Genomic DNA, 22,323 nt, shown 5'->3' with positions numbered 1-22,323 from the left:
GATTGTATCCCAGACTTCCCTTCGGACAATTAATCTTTTCTGATTAGCGATAAAGTGCTCCTGAATTAAATTACCAGGCTGCACAGTTGAACATATCATTAAAAAACTATATAAATGCTGGAACATTTGGTTAGCAATTACTATTTATAATTAGTGGTATTTCATAACTATTTGGGCTGTTATCAATTAAATACTATCATGAATTTCTCATTCCTGTTTCTTCAGTGTAAGGATGTGCTGCATTTCCTCCTATTATAAATGAAGTACTTTCTGATATTTTTAAACATTTAACTGAAATGTCAACAAATTAATTGTAAAACAAAATTACCATTGTCAGTTCGTATACTGGGCTCCAATGACGTGCTGGTGGTTGCTCACAAAACCAAACTTCCTCTCTTCTGCTGTGATCAAGCAGGCAAAATGTAAAAGCAACAAGCCCATCAGACTTGAATGTCATAAACATGACTTTGGTGGGGATTTTTTGTTTTCAGTGTGTGTATATATATATATGTGTGTGTGTACACCTCTAACAGGTTGTCATACAGAGCTATAAAGAGTCTTTAACTGTCGAATACAGCTCACACATCAACATCTATAATCATTTTCAGCACTGACAGGGCATAAAAAAAAGCTCCCATCTCTGATTTATCTGCTCCCACTGCTTTAGCTTGTTGATAAGTTATCAATCTAAACTGTTAGCTTGCTATAGCAGCTAATTCCTGTAATTACACTCCTCAGAAAACACTTGAAGTAAACCCACACTTATGACTGAACACTGGGTTTCATGATGTGTTCAAGTGCAAGTCATACAAAAAAGAATGCTTTCTACCCACATTTTAAAACGGTATAATCACAATCATTATTTAAGTTTTACAGTCGAGCCACAGAAAGTGTCTGTTTAACAGTTTATTAACTATACTTTTCCACTTATCGACGTACACGTCAGTCAGACAGGGTGTGGCAGAGCAAGTAGAGACTCCTACTGAAAAACAGAATGATGTTCTATTGAATTACGCTCATGAAATTGGAGACGATGGTGCCACAAAATGGACTTGAGAGCCAGTAAGGCTTGATTTCCATCAAAAGACTTTTTAATAATATAGCTGACTTTGGCATCAATTTAATCTCAGGATATTATCCAAAGACTCTTGTTGTCACGTTAAGTCAAAACGGTATGAAGCAGGACAAAATCTCAGTTACTGTAATGACATTAGAAATGTGTTTTGGTGCATTGTTCAGTTACAAACTCCAAACAAAGACACATCCTCAGACAAGAAAACATTAAGCATAACCTACAAGTTGTTGTGGAAATACCAAATGAGAAAGAACCTCACACATCTTAGCATAACATGCACTGCGAATCTTTACTTTTAGTTTTTCTGGTGCCTTATTTCAGCACATCAAAAGACACAAAAATCACAGTAAGACGTGGTAAGGACATCTCTAATACCTAACTACTATGCTAGTAATACAAAGAGAACACTTTGTATTACTATGCTAGTAATACAAAGAGAACACTTAAACACAGTCACACTTCATCACGGCTTGCTTGGTTTGAATTTTCATAACTTGTCATTATCTATATTTTTAAAAGTAACCAGTAGTATAATAAATTTTCTCTGTATTTGTTCCTCTTTTTTAAGTGGCCAGAAATGGAAAAGGAGAAAACAAACTCCCATACCAAACCTCCATATCAAAATGCAGACGTGTGAAAAAGCAGGCAGTTCCTGCCCTGCATATGAGATATGGATGTAGCTTTGGGCCACAGTGCAGACTTCAAAGGAAGGATATGCATGGAGGAAATAAGCTGAGGGGCAACTGTGCACGTGCATGTCTCGCTTGAGTTTTCAGTTGGTCAGCACACATGCATGCAAATAGGTGTGCACACTTGTTTCAGTTAGTCTGTCTGTGCTAAAGTGAGCACTTACAGTAAATGCATTAAACATATCTATGTGTATCTGAGTATGTGTGTATATAGATAGCAAACCAACTATAAGACGACCTTTTCTCAACACTTTAGAGTTTTCCTAAGAGTTTTGCTTGAGTTGCTCGTATGACAAATACTACATTTAACTGCACTAGTAGCAAAGCTGTAAAAAATATGTAAATCATCGATGTGATGTTCATGACCTTTTTTCTGAAATGATATATACTGAAGTCTTTGAAAGCAGCAGGTCTTAGAACTGCTACATTCATCAAAATGCTCGTGCTTGAAATCACAAAGTTTAACCAAACATATTTTAAAGCAGCGGAATCTGTCTGAGACATGCGGCATCCTGGTGGCCTTGTGGATAAGAGACACATCTGCAGCTATCCTATGTGTGTGTGTATGCATGTACTGTCAAATTATTCACGAAAGCGCTAAATATGAAAAGTAAATAAATTCAAAAAATCTTTTCATTCTTCTGTCCTACTGAAGTCTAAATCAGACAAAACCCATTTTTCACTGAAAAACTATCTAAATAGAGATGGTCAAAAATCTCACACATGAACAGAATCATTTGACAGGATATTAGTAATGTGTGCATGTAAAGGCTGCGTGTGGGAAAAGATGCGTGGTATGCAACTGGTGTATAACTCTAGCTGGGATAAACATTTGTTTGTGTGAAGGAGCAAAGGGGATGCACATAATACCAAAGTATTAGATTTACCCAAACCTCTGCCAGCTGACACTGGCCGAGAGGCTGAGTACTGCCTGGAGGGATCACCGTTACAGGGCCAACACAGAAAGACAGACAACCACTGGCTCACATTCACGCCTACACCCGTGCCGTCCAGGAAACACATAATGCTGAATCTAAATAGGCCATCAAAGCAGAATTGCTGTCATTTGGGACAACCAAATGGCCAAGTGGTTAAAATGTTCGCCAAATAGTCCCTGGTTTGACTCCAGGCTTTCCAAAGATTTTTATCTAATTAAAACCACAGGAAAACTAAATTAAAGAAAATCTTGCCATGTCTTTCTGGACTCACCTGGCTATGAAGCACAGATGGATGTGAGTTAAGGGGGAAGCGAGCTGTGGAGCTGGCTGGTGGCGTCTGCAGGCTGGAGGATGTTTTATGTTGCAGTCTGACACCGCCGCTGCCTTCAGCACTGTCAAAGTTGCTCTTCCACACCATTACCTGTAAAGCAATTAGAAATGTATTTCAAAATAATACATCAAAGTCACAGTCTGGTTGCATCATGCTCAGTGTTTAGGATCAGTTAAAAGAATCAACCATCACCTGTTCGTCAGAGCCTCCAGAGGAAAAGTATTCACCTGTCCTAGAGAAGGCCACACAGGTGACTGGACCCTGGAGTGAGGAACAGAAAAACAGAGACACGAAGAATGAAGGCGATAATGCAATAAAATCATATCCTAATTTGACTTCATTTCTAAATTTCTTGTCATTCCAACAAGGGCAAAATTTCTAAACGTTCTTGTCATCAAGAAATATTGTGTTCCAAAAAAATCTGTCAAAAACATAAAGTAATTAGCGTGGTAAATCTGTGCTAAATCTCACTATGAAGCTTACAATTATTTGTCAAATCACTGATCAGTGCAATGAAAGATTAACTAATCACCATCTAATTTGGCTTGATAAGGTCAGTGTTTTTGGAGCTGAAATCAGAAACATGAGCTCAATCCAGGTCCTGAAGTGAAAGCGTTGCTTCTTATATTTGTTTTTATTTGATAATAAACTCATGTATTTGGTAACCTTCTGCAACCTTTAAAGTGGTGATGAACGTTTTATCAGCTAACAGAAATAATTGTAGTGACAAAACAAACCCTGTGAAAATGACACTGTTTACATCTTGCATTCAGCATATTCATTATGTATGAAGCATAGTAACTTTGAATAGTATAAATATTTAAATGTTTCTCTTTAGCCGAGCAACGTAGCTGCAGTTAAAGTGTAGGTGTTAATGTAAACATGGGGGCGTAAACACAACACAATTTAACACAACGCAGATCACGATAATATATATATACATATGGGAATAGATTCGTGCTTGATTAAGTTATATGTAACAGACAAGACAAGAGCTGGAGACAGTTAAGTGTTTTTTGTCTCAGAAGCTCATAACACATCTTTAAACAAATTCAGCAAACAAAATTAGGCTGAGAACAGAAGCTCCTGAAAGCGTGTGTGTGTGTGTGTGGGTGTGTGGGTGTGTGTGGAGGAGGGAGTGGGTGTGTGGGGCTGCAGCAGAGCAATCAATAACAAAAAGCAGAGACTCTGGAGGGGTGAGGTCACACATGGTCAGAGCCAAGTAGGCTCACCTGGGGATGTCAGGATTTTGGCACCCTTCGTGTACGTTAATGTGTGCGTGCCTGAACCTGGAATGTTGACAGGATCCAGGTAATAAAACCCTAAAATCACGCTGTCTTTTATGTTTAGTCTTTTTTTTCCATCTCGTGATGTAGAATGGGGTCAACGATTACAGCCCGGGCCCCCTGACTGCGTTCAAAGAGAGGATGGAGGAAAGAACCAACAAAAGACTGGAAAAGAAAGGAAAAGGGAGACTGCTGAGAAGAAAAAAGGAGCTGTGTCCTGTGGCTGGCACCCAGACAGGCTGGTTTGGGTGAGGAATGGTTTCCCAGAAGCACCTGAGAGAAGCAGACAGTGTCACTATGGTAACGCGACGGCCTGACAGACAGCATGTTCTGTCTCTGCTCTGACTAATGCCTGCTGCCAGGCTGGCACTTGCCATGGCCAGACACACACACACACACACACACACTCACACACACAACAAACACTTTGACAGAGCAATGAACCTAACTGGCCCATTTTATGCACTGTTAAATGAACAGAGGTTGCCTAAACCAGACAGGTCTCATATGGCGCTCGCCATAAAGGAACAGCTAATAAAAATTATTGCATACTTTTACTGTTATTATTTTGTAAACTCTTATTTCTCTAAAATCTCCCTCTAAGCACAGTTATAAACACATTATTTTTATGTATCACTGATTCACATGAAATATTGTTTTGTATAGTTAATGCAGCTTTAAAGCTGTGTAATGCTTGTATACAAATAATTTGCACAAGAGCACAAACCATCACACTGCTTGATGCTTTATATGTCGGAACTGGTATTGGGGAAAGAGTGGGAAAAGTTGACACATCTGGTCTAAAGATACCTAAATATGCATTTTGTTTAGTTTTTAATCAAAACTCTGTCCTTGTCGCATCCTGTAAACATGCATTACACTATTTTCAACCAGAAGCACAAGGATCACAGATTTTAGGATGTTTACAGTAAAATCTGGGCATCATAATAAGCCCACAGAAAGATTTTACTTCGTCCTTTAACTAGAGTTTAAAACAGTAACAGGAAAAGGTCTGTATGTGGATCGGAGTATTACTAATATCAGCTGTGCACGCTGGCTCAGAAAAATGTCTGATATCTTTGATAAACGTCAGAAAGACGTTTTCCGTATAAACAAACATGGAAAATTTACTGAGCACCAAACACATTCAAAAATGTATCTTTGTATATGCACAATGTTTTTTGTTAGGTCCATCATAAATTGAAAAAATGTGACATCCATGTGCCAAACGTTGGCAGGCCCTTATGCACAAATATATTATAAATGCAGAACCCTGGAAAAACTTTCAGGAAATGTGCCTGCCTTTATAGGGAGTCCATGTAGAGATTTTTTCACATTGTGTGTGACTTTAAAGCCTAAAAACACACTAAATGCATTTTCTTACTCAAGAAAAACCTGCAAAGAGAATTTTAAAACAAATTTTAAACATACAATGTTTACATTCAGTTTTGGTCCCGGTCCATAGACAGACACAAACGGTACATGTGCATTTTAGGGTCAGACACTGTTTTTATGTTGTCCTATTGTCAATATTGGTTACTATTAAAAGACAGAATGTCATGAATCTGTATTTAGCTTTATTTTATCAAACTTCCAACTATTAAAAAATTATAAATTTGTTTGCAGCAACAATTTAGTTCTCATGAACACAGACTCTCACTAGCTCACAAACAATTTGATGTCCTGCATACATATTCAGACAAAGTTGGTGACAAATGAAGCAAATAATTGAAAAATGAATCTAAGATAAATGTCAATAATTAAAGGCTTTTGAATTTTAGGCTTTAGCCAGAGTTTCAAGCTGAGGCAAAGACAGCATATTGGGAGAAAAAAGCCAGTATCATGTAGGCCTGGGTAAGATTTTCAATATTTATTGATATTTGCTGAAATAAACCATTTAACTGTGACAGACTTTACAGCTATATCGCCCGGCCTAATAGCTCATGGACCCCATGGAGCCACTTGTCAGGATCGACTGATGGAAAAATAAGTACAAATAGCTGGATTTAAATTAAGGAGCAGAGTCACCTGTGCTGATTAACCGTGACTGCTGATCGATAAGACAATTGGTTTATGTCTGCAATTATCAATAGTTAGTCTGATTGTCAATTGGTTCAAGCCTTGTGTGTTTGTAGTGCATGAGCTATAAACAAAGCTGGGATATACTCTACAGACATTGCCACGCAGCACTTCTCATGGTCAGAAACTCCACAGAGTACTTAACTATACTGTGTATGCAGCAGACTGGAAGTTTTTTTTAGTCTTTTTTATGCCTCTTATTTAACCTCTAAAATCAATCTTCACCTGACATCATGCCCCATCCAGTTTAAAGCAGGAGGCAATGAAGCTACAGGAGATGGCTAGTATTTCTTTTTGGTTTTGGGGTCTTTAAAACATAAAATTTTCTTATGTATGTCGGTGAGAAATTGCTTCTTAAAAAGTGTCGGACCACCCAGTGAATGTCAGCTGTCAGACAGTGGAGCACGGAGACAAATTAACCTGAATTAGCACAAATCAACCCTGCCAGGTAAGGTCCTCCTGAGGCAGGGTAAACAACACGTTTGTCAGATCCAACAGCAAAACACTGACATGTTTTCATAGAAAGTACACGCACACAGGTCCACACTTACACATCCCATAAACACATCAACCTGCACACCCACACTGAGCAGATGGGGGTCTCTCCCATCTCTAGTTATGCGACTGGAGAGACAATTAGCACTCTGAGTGCTCCCAGCACCAACAGATTGGCGGAGTCACCACTGAGCCAAAAAGAACAACAACAGAAAATGAGACAAAGTATAGGAGATGACAAATTTGGAGGCGTAAAGAGAGAAGGGGAAAAAATGCTTTTTTTTTTATCTTGACAAAGAGAAGAGTCTTGGCAAGCGGCTGGAGAGAAACACAGGTGACACAGACAAAAAAAAGACAGAATGAAAGGCAGGCGAAGTGTGCAGAGGGATAGATAAACAGATGGACCACATGTGGTACTGGCAAGCCACTGTTTTCCACGACTAGCCAGCAAGCCAGTCCATCAGCTGTTCAAACAAACAGATACAGTCAGTGAGCCGTCCAGCCAGCTAGTCCAGCCAGCCAAATTGTGAGTGCATCAGATGTAGGGGAAAGAGAGGTGGAAAGAGCAAAACATGGGAAGAACAGGAGCATGATGTGGATGCTTCTGAGAGAGAGGTGTGCTGAGGTCTGAGAAAAATACAATGGGAAGAAAACTGAGAGGAGAAGGAAGAGAAGAAAGGGAGGAGATGATCCAGAGGAATGGAGGCAGAAACATAGTCCTGTTTCCTTCCAACAACCCTGAGATGAGTCATCATGAGTGGGCTGCCCGCTCGCCAGGCGAGTACTAAAATACACCACATACAAAAAAGGCATCATACGCACACACTCACACACGGACACACTTCAGAGAATCAAACATGGACAGAGGAGATGTCAAACACTCTCACACATAACTGTCCACACTGAACTCCACACACACACACACACAAACACACACACACACTGTAAAAGCAGTGCAGACAACAGATTTGACCTATCATGATCACAACCGGGTAAAGTGAACTGCTAGGGTAGACTTTAGGATAAGTAAACAGCATTTATGTGTCACGCGCATATCAGTGTGTGCATGTAGGATTGTGTGTGTGTGTGTGTGTGTGTGTGTGTGTGTGTGTGTCTACCTGGTGTCCATGCAGTGTGTACAGCAGTTTGCCCTCTACAAGGTCCAGTATTTTCATTGTGGAATCGCTGGATGCAGTGATTAGGAAATTGCCAGCTGGGTGAAAAGACAAACTGTTCACCACACCACTGTGGACTGGAAGAAAAGACATATACACACATGCACAAACACATACACAAACAAAGACAGAGAGGGAGATAAACTTAAAATCAGGGCTTGAACAAACTTTTTGTTGCAGTAATTCAACTTGAAAAATGCCCTTCTACAAATGATCAGAAATCACGTTGCTTATTAGACACCAATACTTATTGCAGTATTAAATTTGCACCTTCTCTGCTGATAAAATATGAGGGGATAATTAAAAATAATTGTGATCCACATTATTATAATCCAACCACCTATTCTAACAATTGTGTGATCTAAAACAGACAACACAATGAAAAATACCAGTCACAAAATCCTGGAATTAGGGTTCTCCAGCTTCCAACAGTTTACAGATATAATTTTAAACATAAACATATTCACTTTCAAGATGATTTCTTTTTAATTTGATATGCATTTTCCACATTATTGTCACTCATTTAATAATCCAGATTACAGATGTGGAAATGTGTGGGACACAATAAGTCTTCTACTTCACTGAAAAGTCCATTTTTAGTTTGCAGCTGAGGCTTGAAGTTTCCATTTCACACTGTGTAAATTGCAAAAAAAACAAAAAAAAACAAAACGAGCTGAGCAAATCAGGCTCTACACATACTGTAGCCTTAGACTTACAGGAACAAAGAAAAATGGCTTCAGCTGAGGCAAGTTGTTAAATTAAAAACACAAATCGGGTTAAAACTAGTTTCATTCATTTACTGTATTTCTACTTTTAAAAGCAAGCTGATTCTTTTGTCGTTTTGTTATCACAGAGTTTTTGAAGCAGTATATGTAGAGTACGGTTTTCACTGCAGTTAAGACAGATGGGGTCGATGTTAACTGATGCTCAGTAAATAATGCATGGCTCTCACTGCAAGGAGGGTGGCAAGTGAACGGATGATTGATTCTTGTTAGATCCCATCTTTGGGACCCTGACAGCCTGAACATTGTGCCAGCCTGAATCAAGATGTGGCCTGGTTGTTTACGATCACATGTAAAGGCAACATCATCACATGTGTTGTTTTGCCAAATCAACATTTGAAAACCCAGAAGTATTAATTTTACAGTAATATAAATTCAAAAATAACAAAGATTTCACATTTGAGAACTTGGAACCATCACTGGTTTGATATTTTTGCTTAAAAGTGACTTAAAATTAGTTTCTGCTTAGTTATCTTTCAATAAACTCTAGGTATATGTGTGTATCACATAAAAATATAATGAAAATATATAACTGGTCATAATTACTCCTGTGTGATTTCCTGCTTTTTAGGGGCAGTCTTGCTTTCCTTTTCCTTTCTTTACAAGACGCCAGATGATCCGGTCAGTTTTTTCAAGTGACCAAGTGAGCAGATGCTGACCAGCACGGCTGCCACAGTAGTGTACTGCTATACATCACACCTCTCCAGTAACTGAAAATGACCTAAAGTCTGGTTTATTTTAACATACGCTTTTATATCAGGTATAGTAGTCTACAGCAACTAATCACAACTTCCCCAGACTGTAATTATTCTGCCATGTGATGAATGAGTTCTGGGCAAAATGAGGACAGAAGACATTCAACAAGCGATAGGTCCCTCTGCTGGCTTGTAGATGCAACAACATAGAACAAAACACTGATATCTCTGGCTGTGAAAAGATGCTGAAGAGCTGCAAACATGCAAAGAGCAGGAGGAGGTAACCTCAGTGTGGCTCAGGTTCAAACGTGGACAGAGAACACAGTTAACCAGCAAAGCGCCCACTAATGAGAAGAGATGCCTAACAGACAGCTAAGCACCATTCTGCCACTGTGGTATTGGCCACATATTCATTCACGATCCCTTAAAGGACTAAGGTTAAGGTTTTCTCATCAAGCAGCATAAGCCATACATTATATGCATTTACCTGGAAGTGTTTATAGTTATTAATAATTCTCATGGGTGTCTAACAGCAACCACACCACATTTTAACCATAATTTTACTCAGTGAGTGAAAGAGGAGAGGAGAAGGAGAAGCTGTTATCTTCATGGCCAATCTCCTCAGACAGATGTGATTATCCATTATTAGATCTCACGACTGAAATCTATTTAGGAGAGCTGATTAGAACAATCAGCCTGAGTGGCAGACTGACAAAATGGCATCACCATTTGGTTTCCTGAATATGCAAGAAAATGTGATTATCAATCTAATCACAAGCGTTAACACTTAATTTTACCTTGGTGCTATTTTAATTATTTGTCAACCACCTAATTTGCATTTAAAAGTGAGGATTCACTGCAGGTGTGTTGGTGAGTGGCAAAACAAAACACCTAGAAACATTAAGTTCTTCTATAAATGCCGACATGTGTCTTTAGGATTGATGCGGTTGTAAAAATGATCAATTCAAAGAGCTAACAGGCAAGTTGTGTCACTTAACAGCCATCTTGGGGTGGTTATTTCAGGCTAACAAGACCAGACCCCAATTTAAATGACAGAGGGAGAACCATAAAGCAATCAATTCTGATAAAAATAACACTTATAAAGCATGGGCTTTTGAGTTTAAAAAGCATTTTTCTTCACGTGATATTTCTACTACTTATGTTCACAATTTCACAACACTAAACGTGCATCAATGCAACGACAAAATTGTCTGGATGTCTCATTGTTTGGCTGTTGAAGCAGACAATTGGGTTTTGCAGGAGGCATGGAACATGTGTCATACAGCTGCCATCTCTGTTGTTACAGAGCACTGCTGTAGATTTCTATTTAAGATTCCTTAAAGGGCCAGTCTCTCCCTTAGAATGTCTCACAATAGTTAATACTAAAAACAGTTCTGCTTTAAACCAAAGATTTACGTGAAGACTAGATGCAAATTGTGGGTTTTGCTCCATCAAAAGATCATAATTATACTATTATCTTTATGCAGGTTTTCGAGGTGTCTTTACCTTGGTAATGCTGTAGCATCTTATGGGATCTGATGTCCCAAACCTTGACAGAGTTGTCTGTGCTGGCTGCAGCAATGCATGTTCCACTGGGATGAAAGTCCACATAGTTTGCATAACTTGGGAGAAAAAAATTAACATCATAATATTATTCCAGAAGCTTAATCCAACTAATGAAAGCACCATATTTATATACCGGGCTTTGCAAAAGTTCTGTTACACGGTTTCATGATCTTTAGAGACGTTTACATGTCGGAGTGAAAAATTCCATTAAATAAACTGAAAGTTCTACCTTATAGGCAGGTGTCCTTAATACAATTTTTTTCTCCGGTGAAGTTGTATCAAGATGGAAGTCAAAAGAGTTGAGATATCTGCTCTCCTCCATGCTGGTCACAACAAGTCTGACAGAGCCAAGCAGCTGAACATCAGCCGGATGACCGTCCACAGAGTCGCGGAGAGGCTGAAGAATGGTGAAGATCTTCCAGTGATCTTTCAAGAATGGTGAAGACCTGAAAGATCTTCACCATTCTTTAGCCTCTCCGCAACTCTGTGGACGGTCATCCGGCTGATGTTCAGCACAAAGGAGAGCAGATATCTCAACTCTTTTGATTTCCATCTTGATACAACTTCACCAGAGAAAAAAATTTGTATTAAGGACACCTGCCTATAAGGTCGAACTTTCAGTTTATTCAATGGAACCTTTCACTCCGACATGTAAACGTCTCTAAAGATCATGAAACCGAGTGTAACAGAACTTTTGCAAAGCCCGGTATACATATGAATCAAAAACATCAACATCTGTAGCTGATGGTAATGTAATGACTGAGTGACTGCTGAGTGACTTCGTCACAACACTTTAAACAGAACAATGCATTATTATGGGATCAAATAGGTCATATTTTTCACTTTTCATCATTGCTGTGATATCAGTAAACATATAAGTCTCTTTTCTGATGTTACCAAAATACCACTGACAAAAAACACATGATGACTGATTGTTCCTCCCACACACATCGAGGCATTTCTTATCAGCATTTTCCCCTCATGCATTTTGGTCTCAAGTCCTTACCCTGCATGCTCATAGAAAGAATGAATACACTCTCTGCTGTTCTTGTCCCACAGTTTTATAGTCTTATCATCACTGGATGACACAATCAAACGATTGTCTGGAGAAAACCTGCAAGTAAAGCATTGACAATTGTAAATAAAAAAACATGCTAAACACTAAATATAGACAAGATGTTGTGGAAAAGATGCTGAATAATTAAAAGTTATAATAGTAAAGCAGAAATACAACAAACAAAATTACAAGAAAAACTACCAGCTTTGGAAATTACATTCAATATATATGATGTATGGTATTACACTGTGATAAATGCATGTGTGTCTCATACTTGGCACAGCGAACCCAGTTGATGTGCTGGTTGAGAGAGAAGAGGAACTTTTGCCTGTGGACGGTCCACACTTTGATGGTCTTGTCGTCAGAAGCAGTGACCAGAGTCTGTCCGTCCCCAGAAAAGTTAACGCTGCGCACGGTTGCAGTGTGAGCTCTGAATACTGTTGACTCAGCCTTCCTGTAGACACACAAGACAACACAAAAGTGTAAAATACACAAATAAAACCCAGTGGGGGTTCAGCAATGTGTGCTTTCCTTTGTGCTGCTAGAGGAAGGAGATCAACTATGTTTAGCAGAACTTGTTTTGTTGCCTTTATGAGTCAGCATTGGTGTCCTCTGTGGGAGTTTTGTGGTGAGACACAATGAAAGTAAGAGAAAATACTGAAAAATGCTGCATAAAAGAAGAGATATTTCAAAACCTACATGCTGGGCACCCAGAGACGTACAGTCTTGTCTCTGGAAGCGGAGGCCACCAGGTGGCCAGAGGGAGAAAAATGAACTGAAGTGACGGCATCTTTGTGTCCATCAAAGCGATACGCTCGCATCTGAGGCTTCATGTTCCAGATCATCACACACGAGTCCATAGAACCCGTGGCTGGAAGAAGATGGAGCGCAAGTGGTGTGAGATTACTGTGTATGACCAGATGACACAGAAAATAAAATGGAAAGAAAACAGGCTGACAAACAAAGACAGGAAAGAAAAGCAGTGGTAGTTACCGATCTGCTTCATGTTGCAGCTGAAGTCCACACTTGTCACAGTGTCTCTGTGGCCCTTAAAATGTCTCTCTAGGGTTGGATCAGACTATGTGGACAAAGAGAGAGAGACACATGAGAAAACCTGATATTACACTGCATTAACAGATTGTCATGACTAAACAGCAGAAATCTAAGTAAAAAATCCTCCAACAGGTCATCATTTGGTATTAATTATTGGGAGCTTAACACTGAACAACTGCTAATGTGCTTCATCAGGGCTGTGTGGGTGTGTGATGTGACTGACAGTGGCCTGGCAACATAAGCAAACAATCCCATTATTATTACACGCAGCTAAAGACTGATGATATCCCCTGCGATGAGTTTAGAGTTTGTACAGATGACTGTTTATAATACAGCTTGGAAGCAAATAGCGCAGGATAAATCTTTTACTGGTAAATTGTGCATACTGAAAATTGTTTTGTGAAAATTTTCAGTATGCACACATTTATCAAAATTAGCAGGACACTCTTTTAACTGAAGACTCCTTGTAGCTGTCTCAGTTTCAGGGTCCTGGTGTTGGCTCACTGCTGTGACTTTCTCTGACATTTTAATGCAATAGAGTCATTGTTCACATTATTAGAAACACTTGTTGTTTTCTGCTACGACAAGTCAAAGTGTCTGCTGTGAAAAAGGACCACTGCATGTGACACATCCCATTCCAAAACCATGGGCCGTAATATGTTACCATAACTGCCTGTGCTTTTCTGGGAAAGCTATTCACTTCATTTTGAGATAATTCATGAAGAACAGATTCTGACCACACATATACAAATACAGTGGGACTTCTGAAGCTCCTCAGTTACGTGAATTTAAACTATATTCCCAGGGCGAGCCTTTCAACCATCCTCTATGATATTGTTACTTGTGACAGGTGTTGACAAAATTGGTGCTCCCATTGGATTTAGACAGAGCCATCAATTTTTATAGCTGTCACTCAAAAATGCTTTACCCTGCATATATAGATATAAGTTAGATACAAATTTTAAAAGTTGTGACAGCTCAAATCTTACTGTATAGCTGCACTAACCTGAACATTTGTCAATATTTAGTTGACACGTGGTCACAAATTTTATTATCACAGCTGTAAATATTACATACTTTGGGTGGGAACGCATTTGGCAGTGCTAACCAAAATATGAGATACAGGACAGCAGAAACATTGACGGTGGCTGAAATCGTTAATTAGGTCACAAAATGTGATGGGTAACAGAAAACAGTATAACTGGTGATAGAAAATCATAAACAAAATCAATCAAAAATACTATTTCAGTTGCAACTGAAAATGCTACTTCAGAAAAACTATGTAAAGTAAAATTATGGAAATTATACTTTAATTAGTCCGATTAAATTTACCAATGTACAAAACTGGTCACTCTGACAAATATACAATTATATATGTAATTCTATTAATATTTTTGAATATTTAAAAAAATATTTTCTCAGCTTGGTTTGTAAAAAAAGAAAGAAAGAAAGAAAGAAAGAAAGAAAAGAAAATATTGAGAAGTGTCATCTGAGTTATCCAAAACTGAAAGCACCAATGTTTGTTTTCTTAAAAGAACAGTCTACTACTAAGATTAACAATGAATAAAATGATTAAAATAATTAAATCGTAGGGTAGAAACACTTGCACAATGTGCATTTTAGGTTCACTTTACATCTTATTATTTATGCCTTTTGTCTTTCAAAAAGAATGTTCAGACCACTTTGTATTTATTGTACTTTATGAGTCTGTAACAAACAAATCTCTGGAACTGTTAATCAAATTCTCACACTTCAGAAGCAGAAACCTTGAAATTTGGATCCCTGCGGTTCCATTGCATAATCAAAACAGTTAGTGATTAAATCCTGCCAGTTAATGTCAATTGTGTCTTGGGTAGTTCAATGTAAAACAAAGCATCATCATGTGTTTAATATGTAAAAAAAAATCTATATTTTGTAAAGTGCATAGTAACTTAAGCTGTCAAATAAATGTAGTGGAGTAAAAGTATATTAAGACATGGAAATTAAATAATAAAGTATGATCACGTTGAAACTGTACTCAAGTACAGTACTTAAAAAATTCTACCTCTGAGGATAGCACTGGTTGTCAATACACAAACTAGTGTATTTTGGGCTTCCAAAAATCCTGTAGTCTGGAGTTGTAATAAATACAGCCGCAGGGTGGCGCTGTTTCACAGGGACCTTTGTCTTGACTTAAGAGAGTACTTAAATCTCACAGAAACTGAACATAATAAGAAGAATAATAAAGTTTATGCGGTTAGCTTGAGGCTTATTTTTGAGCAGTGGTTGATTATATGATAAGTATGAAAATATTTTATATTTTGTCTCCAGTCTACAAATGTGATTTAGTGAATATTTCCAAATAGGGAAAAACGTCTAGTCAGAGTATTGGCTCTGTGTTTAGTCTGGTCGGCATTGATTCATATTCTGTGCAACCGGTTTTAATCGGCACCAGTTAAATTTAGCTATTGCTAAAGAAAAACACTGGAAAGACTGTAATGATGTCATGTGGAAAATGCCAGGCTTTAGGTTTCTAAAACATAAGAATATGATTGTGGAATCTAAAATGTATGAGGAAGTACTGCCTGGAAGGCTAAACTGAGGGCGGACTGTGGTTCAGGCTAAGTTGCCAAGGAGACGGGAGCCGTGTTGCTAGTCACCGTTAGCCGTTAGAGCAGCCGTTAGCTTCGGCGAGAACAGAGGAGTTTCAGCGCCGCATGTCCTGCTTCAGGAGGACAACTGTGTCATGGCAGAGCTCCACATTATAGGACAGATCGTTGGGGCCAGTGGTTTCCCGCAAAGCAGCCTATTTTGCAAATGGGGAGTTCATACGGGAGGAGCATGGCGGCTCCTATCGGGGCTGAAAGAGGGTCAGACTCAGGTGGATCTCCCTCAAACCGGAGACATGGCGTACTGGAGCCACCCCATTGATCTGCACTACGCGACGAAAGGGCTCCAAGGCTGGCCGAAGCTTCACCTCCAAGTGTGGCACCAGGACTCTTTCGGACGCTGCCAGCTGTACGGCTACGGCTTCTGCCACGTCCCCTCCAGCCCCGGCCACCACCGGATAAGCTGTGCGACCTGGAGGCCGCTGGGCTCCTGGCAAGAGCAGCTAGCGCAAATGTACGTCGGCGGAGGTCCCCAGCTCCGCAACCCGGACCTCATATACAGCGGGGCGGACAGATACAGGCTGCACACCGAAGCCATGGGGACCGTGGAGCTGGAGCTTGGCGTTATAATGAGACACTTTGATAAATATGGCGTCGAGAGCTGACACGTTGAAAAAACTTAAGGGACTGTTTACATGTTGTGCAGCATTGTATTCCCTTGATAACTTGTTTTGAATACAGTTTTGTACATTTTTTTATTAAGTTGCTTTAATATTTTTACTAACTAGCTAACCGCTATGTGTAAATAAAGAAGCTATAGTCTTAACGAAGTTGGTTTCTTTTTGATATGTACCACGACACAATTATGCCTCACATTTTGCTATCTCCTTCCATATGTTTACAATATAATACAGTTCTACTTTATTTGCAGTTACTTAGCAGATGTCGTATGACAATACAAACTATGATAAGGTATAATGTTACATTAATAGAATAGGATGCAATTTTACTGATTTACAAGGACAAATTCACAAGCAGCCCAGCAGAAAGTACATCTTTACCAGTTCCCACTGTAAAGTAATCAACATATTAATGCATCCGCAAGTATTACCCAATATTATGTATCATTTGTAATATGCCATTCTGCATAATGAGTACTTCTACTCTTAGTACTTCAAGTATATTTTGTTGCCAATGCTTCTGTACTTTAGTGTAACTACATAATTAAATCCATGACTTACTTAAAACTAATCGTTTCTACATTGTGGTCATTGTACTTTTTCTTAGCTATATGACCTCTGGGCTTCTTTCACTCCTGACAAGTGTTAAAAAAATTTTCTTGCCACGATGAGACTGGGTAAACTATGATGAGGATCATATCAAAAATAGCAACGAATCAGTGCATGAATAAACTTTTAAGGTGTAGCCAAGAACTCCGAGTTAAACTACGAATACGAAACGAACTTCATCCTCAGCGGCCAAGTAACAAGTGCCATCCAGCTAAAACTCACCAGTGCAGAAGTCATTTTTCCCTGATAGCGGAGACAAACACCGGTAAGAACGACTTGCTGCTGTTTTAAAAGTTACAGCCGAACTATAACTGTGCTTTATTCTGGTATTAGTACGAGCGGAATAAACAATACCCTGCCGTTTAGCTCACCGGCACGCTAATGTTAGCTTACAGCTAGCTGCTAGTTGCTGACAACAACAAAGTTCAGTTTACGCGCCGCGATTGGGCGCTGAGCGGCCGCTCAGATTTCTTAAAGGGGAAGCCGGGCCGCTGATGGTGTTTCTGTCGACAAACACTGATATTAAACGCTGATAATACTGCAGATGAATGGTCAAATAAAACGTATGTAGAGTTTAAAAGGCAGGAGTGAAGTACTGGCATAATGATATTTCATTTTTGTGGTTAAATGAAGATTTTAATACCGGGCCGTTTGAAAGTGTAGTAACCGACGATGGCCACCAGGTGTCAGCAGTGGTGCATCGACATTTCATATCAAATGTATGCAACAAGTCCTTCAAAGGTTTGTTGCTGTAGCTTGTATTTATAACTCTTGTCTTTAACATGAAGTATGAATGTACACAAGGATGTGTTCATGCAAGAGTAAGCTATGATGAACACGATTTTTTTAAAGTGCATTTTTGCTCATTATATATATATGAGGCACTTATACTTTAAGTACACTACCTTTTGGTTCCATTTCACTACGTTCCCTTGGGAAATACTGTCATTGTTTAATCCAGTTAATTTATCTGTTCTTATAACATGCATTGTATTGTTCTGTATTAAACTACTCCTGTAAAACAGTTTAAACTGGCTCCATCTGACCCAGTTACAACACTAAAATGCAGCTTATGTGTAGAAAAAAATTAAATAATTAAAGTCTAACAAGGCTTACTGGGTAGGCACTTTAACTTTTGATACTTAAAGTATAAGTTTTTCTGCTAATGCTTCATGTGCTTATACTTGTGTAAAATTGTGAACTCAACACTACTTTTACTTAATTAAAAGGACTAAATTTTAAAATTATACTCTATCATCAGTTCTGAAAATTTACTTACTTGAATGCTTGTATCTTTAGAAATAGTTTGCATTATTATGGTCAGATTACCCTATGAGAGGGCCCGGAGGCAGCAATAAGCAGCTGAGCCCTATAAGGCATAAGGATTTTTTTTCTTACTTATCACAGTTAGAAAATCAGTAGTAGCTCAGTTTCATTGAAATGCCTACCTAATACATGTTCATTATTTAGACATGAGTATTTCCTCCTGTAACTTGTTAAAATGTCTTCTATTAAAAAAGAAAACAAAAGATTGGATTGTAGAAAATTTACACATACATAAATGTAAGAATATGCTATGACACATGGAGCATCCTCCAGAAAAGACCTGAGGTAATAAAGTAGGAAATCCAACTCAAGGCCTTCATCATGTCAGTTTATGGCGGAGCATCCTACCAGTTTTTAATGTCGCTGAAACATGTCAGGCCCAGATGGTTGTTGGGCGCTGGGATACCTGGCCACGTTGCCTAGTTGGTAATCCAGTTTTATGCACCTCTGTGCAAATATACAGCATGCTGTCACCATAGTAAAGGCAGGTTACCTCATCGAATACAGGTCAGATCTCACCATTTCACTTGGAGTGTACACACTATTTGTTTTCAAATATACTCACTATCCTAATTGAAGACTAAAATTAAAGTAAACAAGTCTTCATTTAATTAATTAGCATGATATTTCAGTGATAATTCATTCAAGAAATAACAGTGTTGACCTGTCCAAACCCTTTCTATGACTAAATCCTTTGTGAGGAATATTTTAGCCGCAAAGTCGCTTTGTCATATGTCCAACAATTCATACCACAAATACAATAATTCCCCCTCCTTGCTTTAATATTTGTATGGCATTGCCACCTATAATTATGTTGTTTTCATGCTATTTTCACAGTATACAGTCATGTTTCTGGTGCACAGGTCCTGATAACTCAAGAGCCACTTCTCTAAAAATGCCAAGTTGGAAGGTGTGTTTAAGACATTTAATATATTATTTTGTTCAAATGCATTTTCAAAACCTGCTACACTTGTTCAAATGTGAGGCATCGACCACTTTTGAAACATATTTGCTTATTTTTGTTCCTCTTAGTGTGAGTCAAACATCACATTCCACATTTACTCAACCCAAGACTTCCCCAGTATCCTGCCATTTATACATATTGATATTGATTCATTTAAATGTCTTCTTACAGGAAATTAAAGCAATTAGAGAGACCGATTTCTTCCTGTCCAAGCCTTACATTTGTTTTATTGCAGTAAAGTAGGCTCTGTATACTCTGTATGAAATACACCCATGTTTATATTATATGGTGAAGCAGTCACTGTAATGCTACACTACACATATTGCACAAGATGTAATGATATTTCTTTGTGAATTCCCGACATCAGGTGACGGGAATGGTTTGTGTTTCTCAACGAGTGTAAAACCCGCATGTTTCCAGTAGATGTTGACTAGGAGGAGGAGGAAGGAGGAACAGGTGCATGAACTGAAATCCTTCTAACCGCAATTAAATTTTCATCAGTCATCATATAAAGACGCCAGTGGCGCACCCAGGTTATTAAGTCTCTGTAATGCAGGCGGCACCTCAGCTGCACTTTAAGGTTACAAAGCCGCAAAGTAAATATTCAGACTTTTTCATTTATCTTAAAATTCAACAAGTCCAGTGTCCAAAGCTACAGAGGGAAGTAGGATGTAGTTCATGGAAAATAATGTGGACTTGGTCCATTTCCTTTTCAGTAAGAGAGGATGTTTTTGATGGTTAATGTTTATCTATTGGAGTCCTTGAGTCAGTTATGGCTCCTTTCTTAAACCTGCTCAGGACTCTAATCTTATCTTTCTATACTGTCTAATTTCACCACGATTTATGGGGTTTTATGGAGCTAAGAACTTTCATAAATGCTGTTTCTGTTTGCAACAATGCTTCAAGAATGTTCATTTGTGGACTTGTCCTATATTTGTCCAACACTTCCAGCATTCTCCGCTTACACGCTGTATGTTTTGTATTACAAAGGTTAACAAATGCAGAGAAGACATGCCAAATAAATGAGAAGTCACTTAGTAAAATAATGAATAAACTTGATATATTTCAGTTGTGCTGCACAAAGTTGGAATTTGTCTGTTCAAATTTTGACATAGGCCAGTTTTACAGTGCATCCAGTCTCTGCTGAGCTACAAAATTTTGCATTGCATGTTTATTCCCGAAGGTTTTTTTCAATGTTATTCATTATTTTTATGCTTTCATTATTTTTGTGCTAAGCTAGGCTATGCTGGGTTATGCCTCTGAGCTACAGTATATCTGCAGAGAAGATAGAGAAATGAGAAACCTTCATCTGACTCTCAGCATGAAAACAAATAAAGCAAATTTCCAAAAATGTCAGAGCCTCTATTTAACAGTCTTACTGCTTTTTGATCATTTCCGGGTAAATACTAGAATGAGATGTTACCATATTAATACAGTAAAACTTACTTTTTGTAAGTTAAATTGACCTAAAAGTATGGAAATCCTTTACTATGTATCATAAACTTAAATGAAAATACAATTGCATTAAAAGAATTTACAGTTTGAATGTAAAAGCTATATCCCCCCTCCTTTATTTAGCTTCCTCTTTGTCCTTGGTGTTTACTTATACAGGTTTAGAAAACATCCAGAAGCTACTTTAATTATTCCTGGTGAGGCTGAGATAATGTTTTTGCCTGGAAATAGAAAATGATTTCATAACAACAACTTATCTCACGCTGAAATGCTTAGTGTGCTGCCATGCTCCACATGCAGATGTCAACTGATGACAGCACGTTCCTAGTGAAGTTTGTGGTCAAAAGACTAATCACAATGTGCACAATGACAAAATCTGAATCACACAAATAAGTGTCTTCCTCGTGTGCTCACTGAACATATTATTATATAAAGACTGGCATTCTCCTTTGGAAGAAAGTAGCAGCTCCATCATGTCTGACTGCTCCTCTGTAACTCACAATAGGCTTTCACACAATGCACTGGTTGCGTGCAGAGGAACAATCCACTGCATCCTTCTTCCTCAAGTTTTGAAGGGCACGCCTTAACTCTGTCCACTCCTTTAGAGCCAAACAGCGTAAATGCTGGATTTTTTGCTCCATTGTTCCACTGCTTAAAGGCATGACCAGTGCAGTACTCACAACGCTTGACTGCTGGTGTGGTTTTATTTTTAGATGCATGATCGAAACAAACTTGTTTCATGAATGAGGAAATGTGAACACTTGTACATTTCGCTGAACTCCTCGGTCTGCACCGTTGCACTGCTGTCTGTCACAACGCAGTTTGGCTCAACAGTCCAATGAAAAAAAGGAACTTTACGTGATAATATATGTGGACATCTTCCTTATTGACATTCAGCACAGCACACATAGAGTGGCAGTCTTTAACAGTAGTTTCAGAGCATAATACACCCCTTTTTAAAGTCTAGCTTAAAACTGAATGTTTTGTTTAAGGAGTGTACATAAATAATGTGGGATAAATGGTATGTGGCGCGTACCTAAATGTTCATACCAGTGTCACCGTTCTACAGTGTCATGCCATGCTTTGTAGCTGCAGCCAGCAGGGTTCATTCTGGGCAGAGAGGAGGCCTAAGCAACCTGATTGTGGCCATATGCAGTGCACCTATTGCTTGTTGTGTATTCACCTGTGCGATGACTGGTATGACTTGTAACCTCCTGTTATGCAGTGCACCTACATCTTATTGTGTTTTCACCTGTGTGATGAGTAGTATGACCTGTAAGCTCCTGTTATGCAACATCAGTATTCATGGCAAGGGTTGAATAGAGTCTGAAGGGTTTACTCACGCAATACTATGCATTTCTATTACCTAATAGAGCTCTCCTGTGTGTTTTTCTACTGGATTTTTGACAAAGTAACAAAATAAGGGCTGTAAATGATGACTTGTAAATTATATGTTTTATTTATTAGGACAATGTCCAAAAAT

At 38.6% G+C, this 22,323-nt stretch overlaps 2 protein-coding genes across 2 annotated transcripts in view; one reads left to right on the top strand and one right to left on the bottom strand.

Annotated features, from left to right (window-relative positions):
* poc1a (POC1 centriolar protein A) overlaps nucleotides 1-17,507 on the bottom strand; it is a 54,028-nt gene extending 36,521 nt beyond the window's left edge. The window contains exons 1-9 of the mRNA XM_022192294.2: nucleotides 17,321-17,507; nucleotides 13,162-13,246; nucleotides 12,868-13,039; nucleotides 12,443-12,622; nucleotides 12,118-12,225; nucleotides 11,052-11,167; nucleotides 8,012-8,145; nucleotides 3,226-3,294; nucleotides 2,974-3,123 (exon numbers count right to left, since the gene is read on the bottom strand). Coding sequence (XP_022047986.1) covers nucleotides 2,974-3,123; nucleotides 3,226-3,294; nucleotides 8,012-8,145; nucleotides 11,052-11,167; nucleotides 12,118-12,225; nucleotides 12,443-12,622; nucleotides 12,868-13,039; nucleotides 13,162-13,246; nucleotides 17,321-17,335 — 1,029 coding nt within the window. The 5' untranslated portion in view covers nucleotides 17,336-17,507. The remainder of the gene's footprint in view (nucleotides 1-2,973; nucleotides 3,124-3,225; nucleotides 3,295-8,011; nucleotides 8,146-11,051; nucleotides 11,168-12,117; nucleotides 12,226-12,442; nucleotides 12,623-12,867; nucleotides 13,040-13,161; nucleotides 13,247-17,320) is intronic.
* Nucleotides 15,810-17,060, top strand: b9d2 (B9 domain containing 2). The gene has a single exon (XM_022192306.2). It carries the CDS (start codon nucleotides 15,947-15,949, stop codon nucleotides 16,472-16,474), a length of 528 nt encoding a protein of 175 aa, XP_022047998.2. The 5' UTR covers nucleotides 15,810-15,946; the 3' UTR covers nucleotides 16,475-17,060.
* Nucleotides 17,508-22,323: the final 4,816 nt, after the last annotated feature.

The sequence above is a fragment of the Acanthochromis polyacanthus genome, chromosome 5, assembly GCF_021347895.1.
Source record: "Acanthochromis polyacanthus isolate Apoly-LR-REF ecotype Palm Island chromosome 5, KAUST_Apoly_ChrSc, whole genome shotgun sequence".
Classification (NCBI taxonomy): domain Eukaryota; kingdom Metazoa; phylum Chordata; class Actinopteri; family Pomacentridae; genus Acanthochromis; species Acanthochromis polyacanthus.
This window is presented reverse-complemented; position numbering and strand designations above follow the sequence as displayed.

What these genes read in the sequence shown, in the direction of transcription:
- b9d2 (XM_022192306.2), top strand. Translation starts at nt 15,947, where the DNA reads ATGGCAGAGCTCCACATTATAGGACAGATCGTTGGGGCCAGTGGTTTC.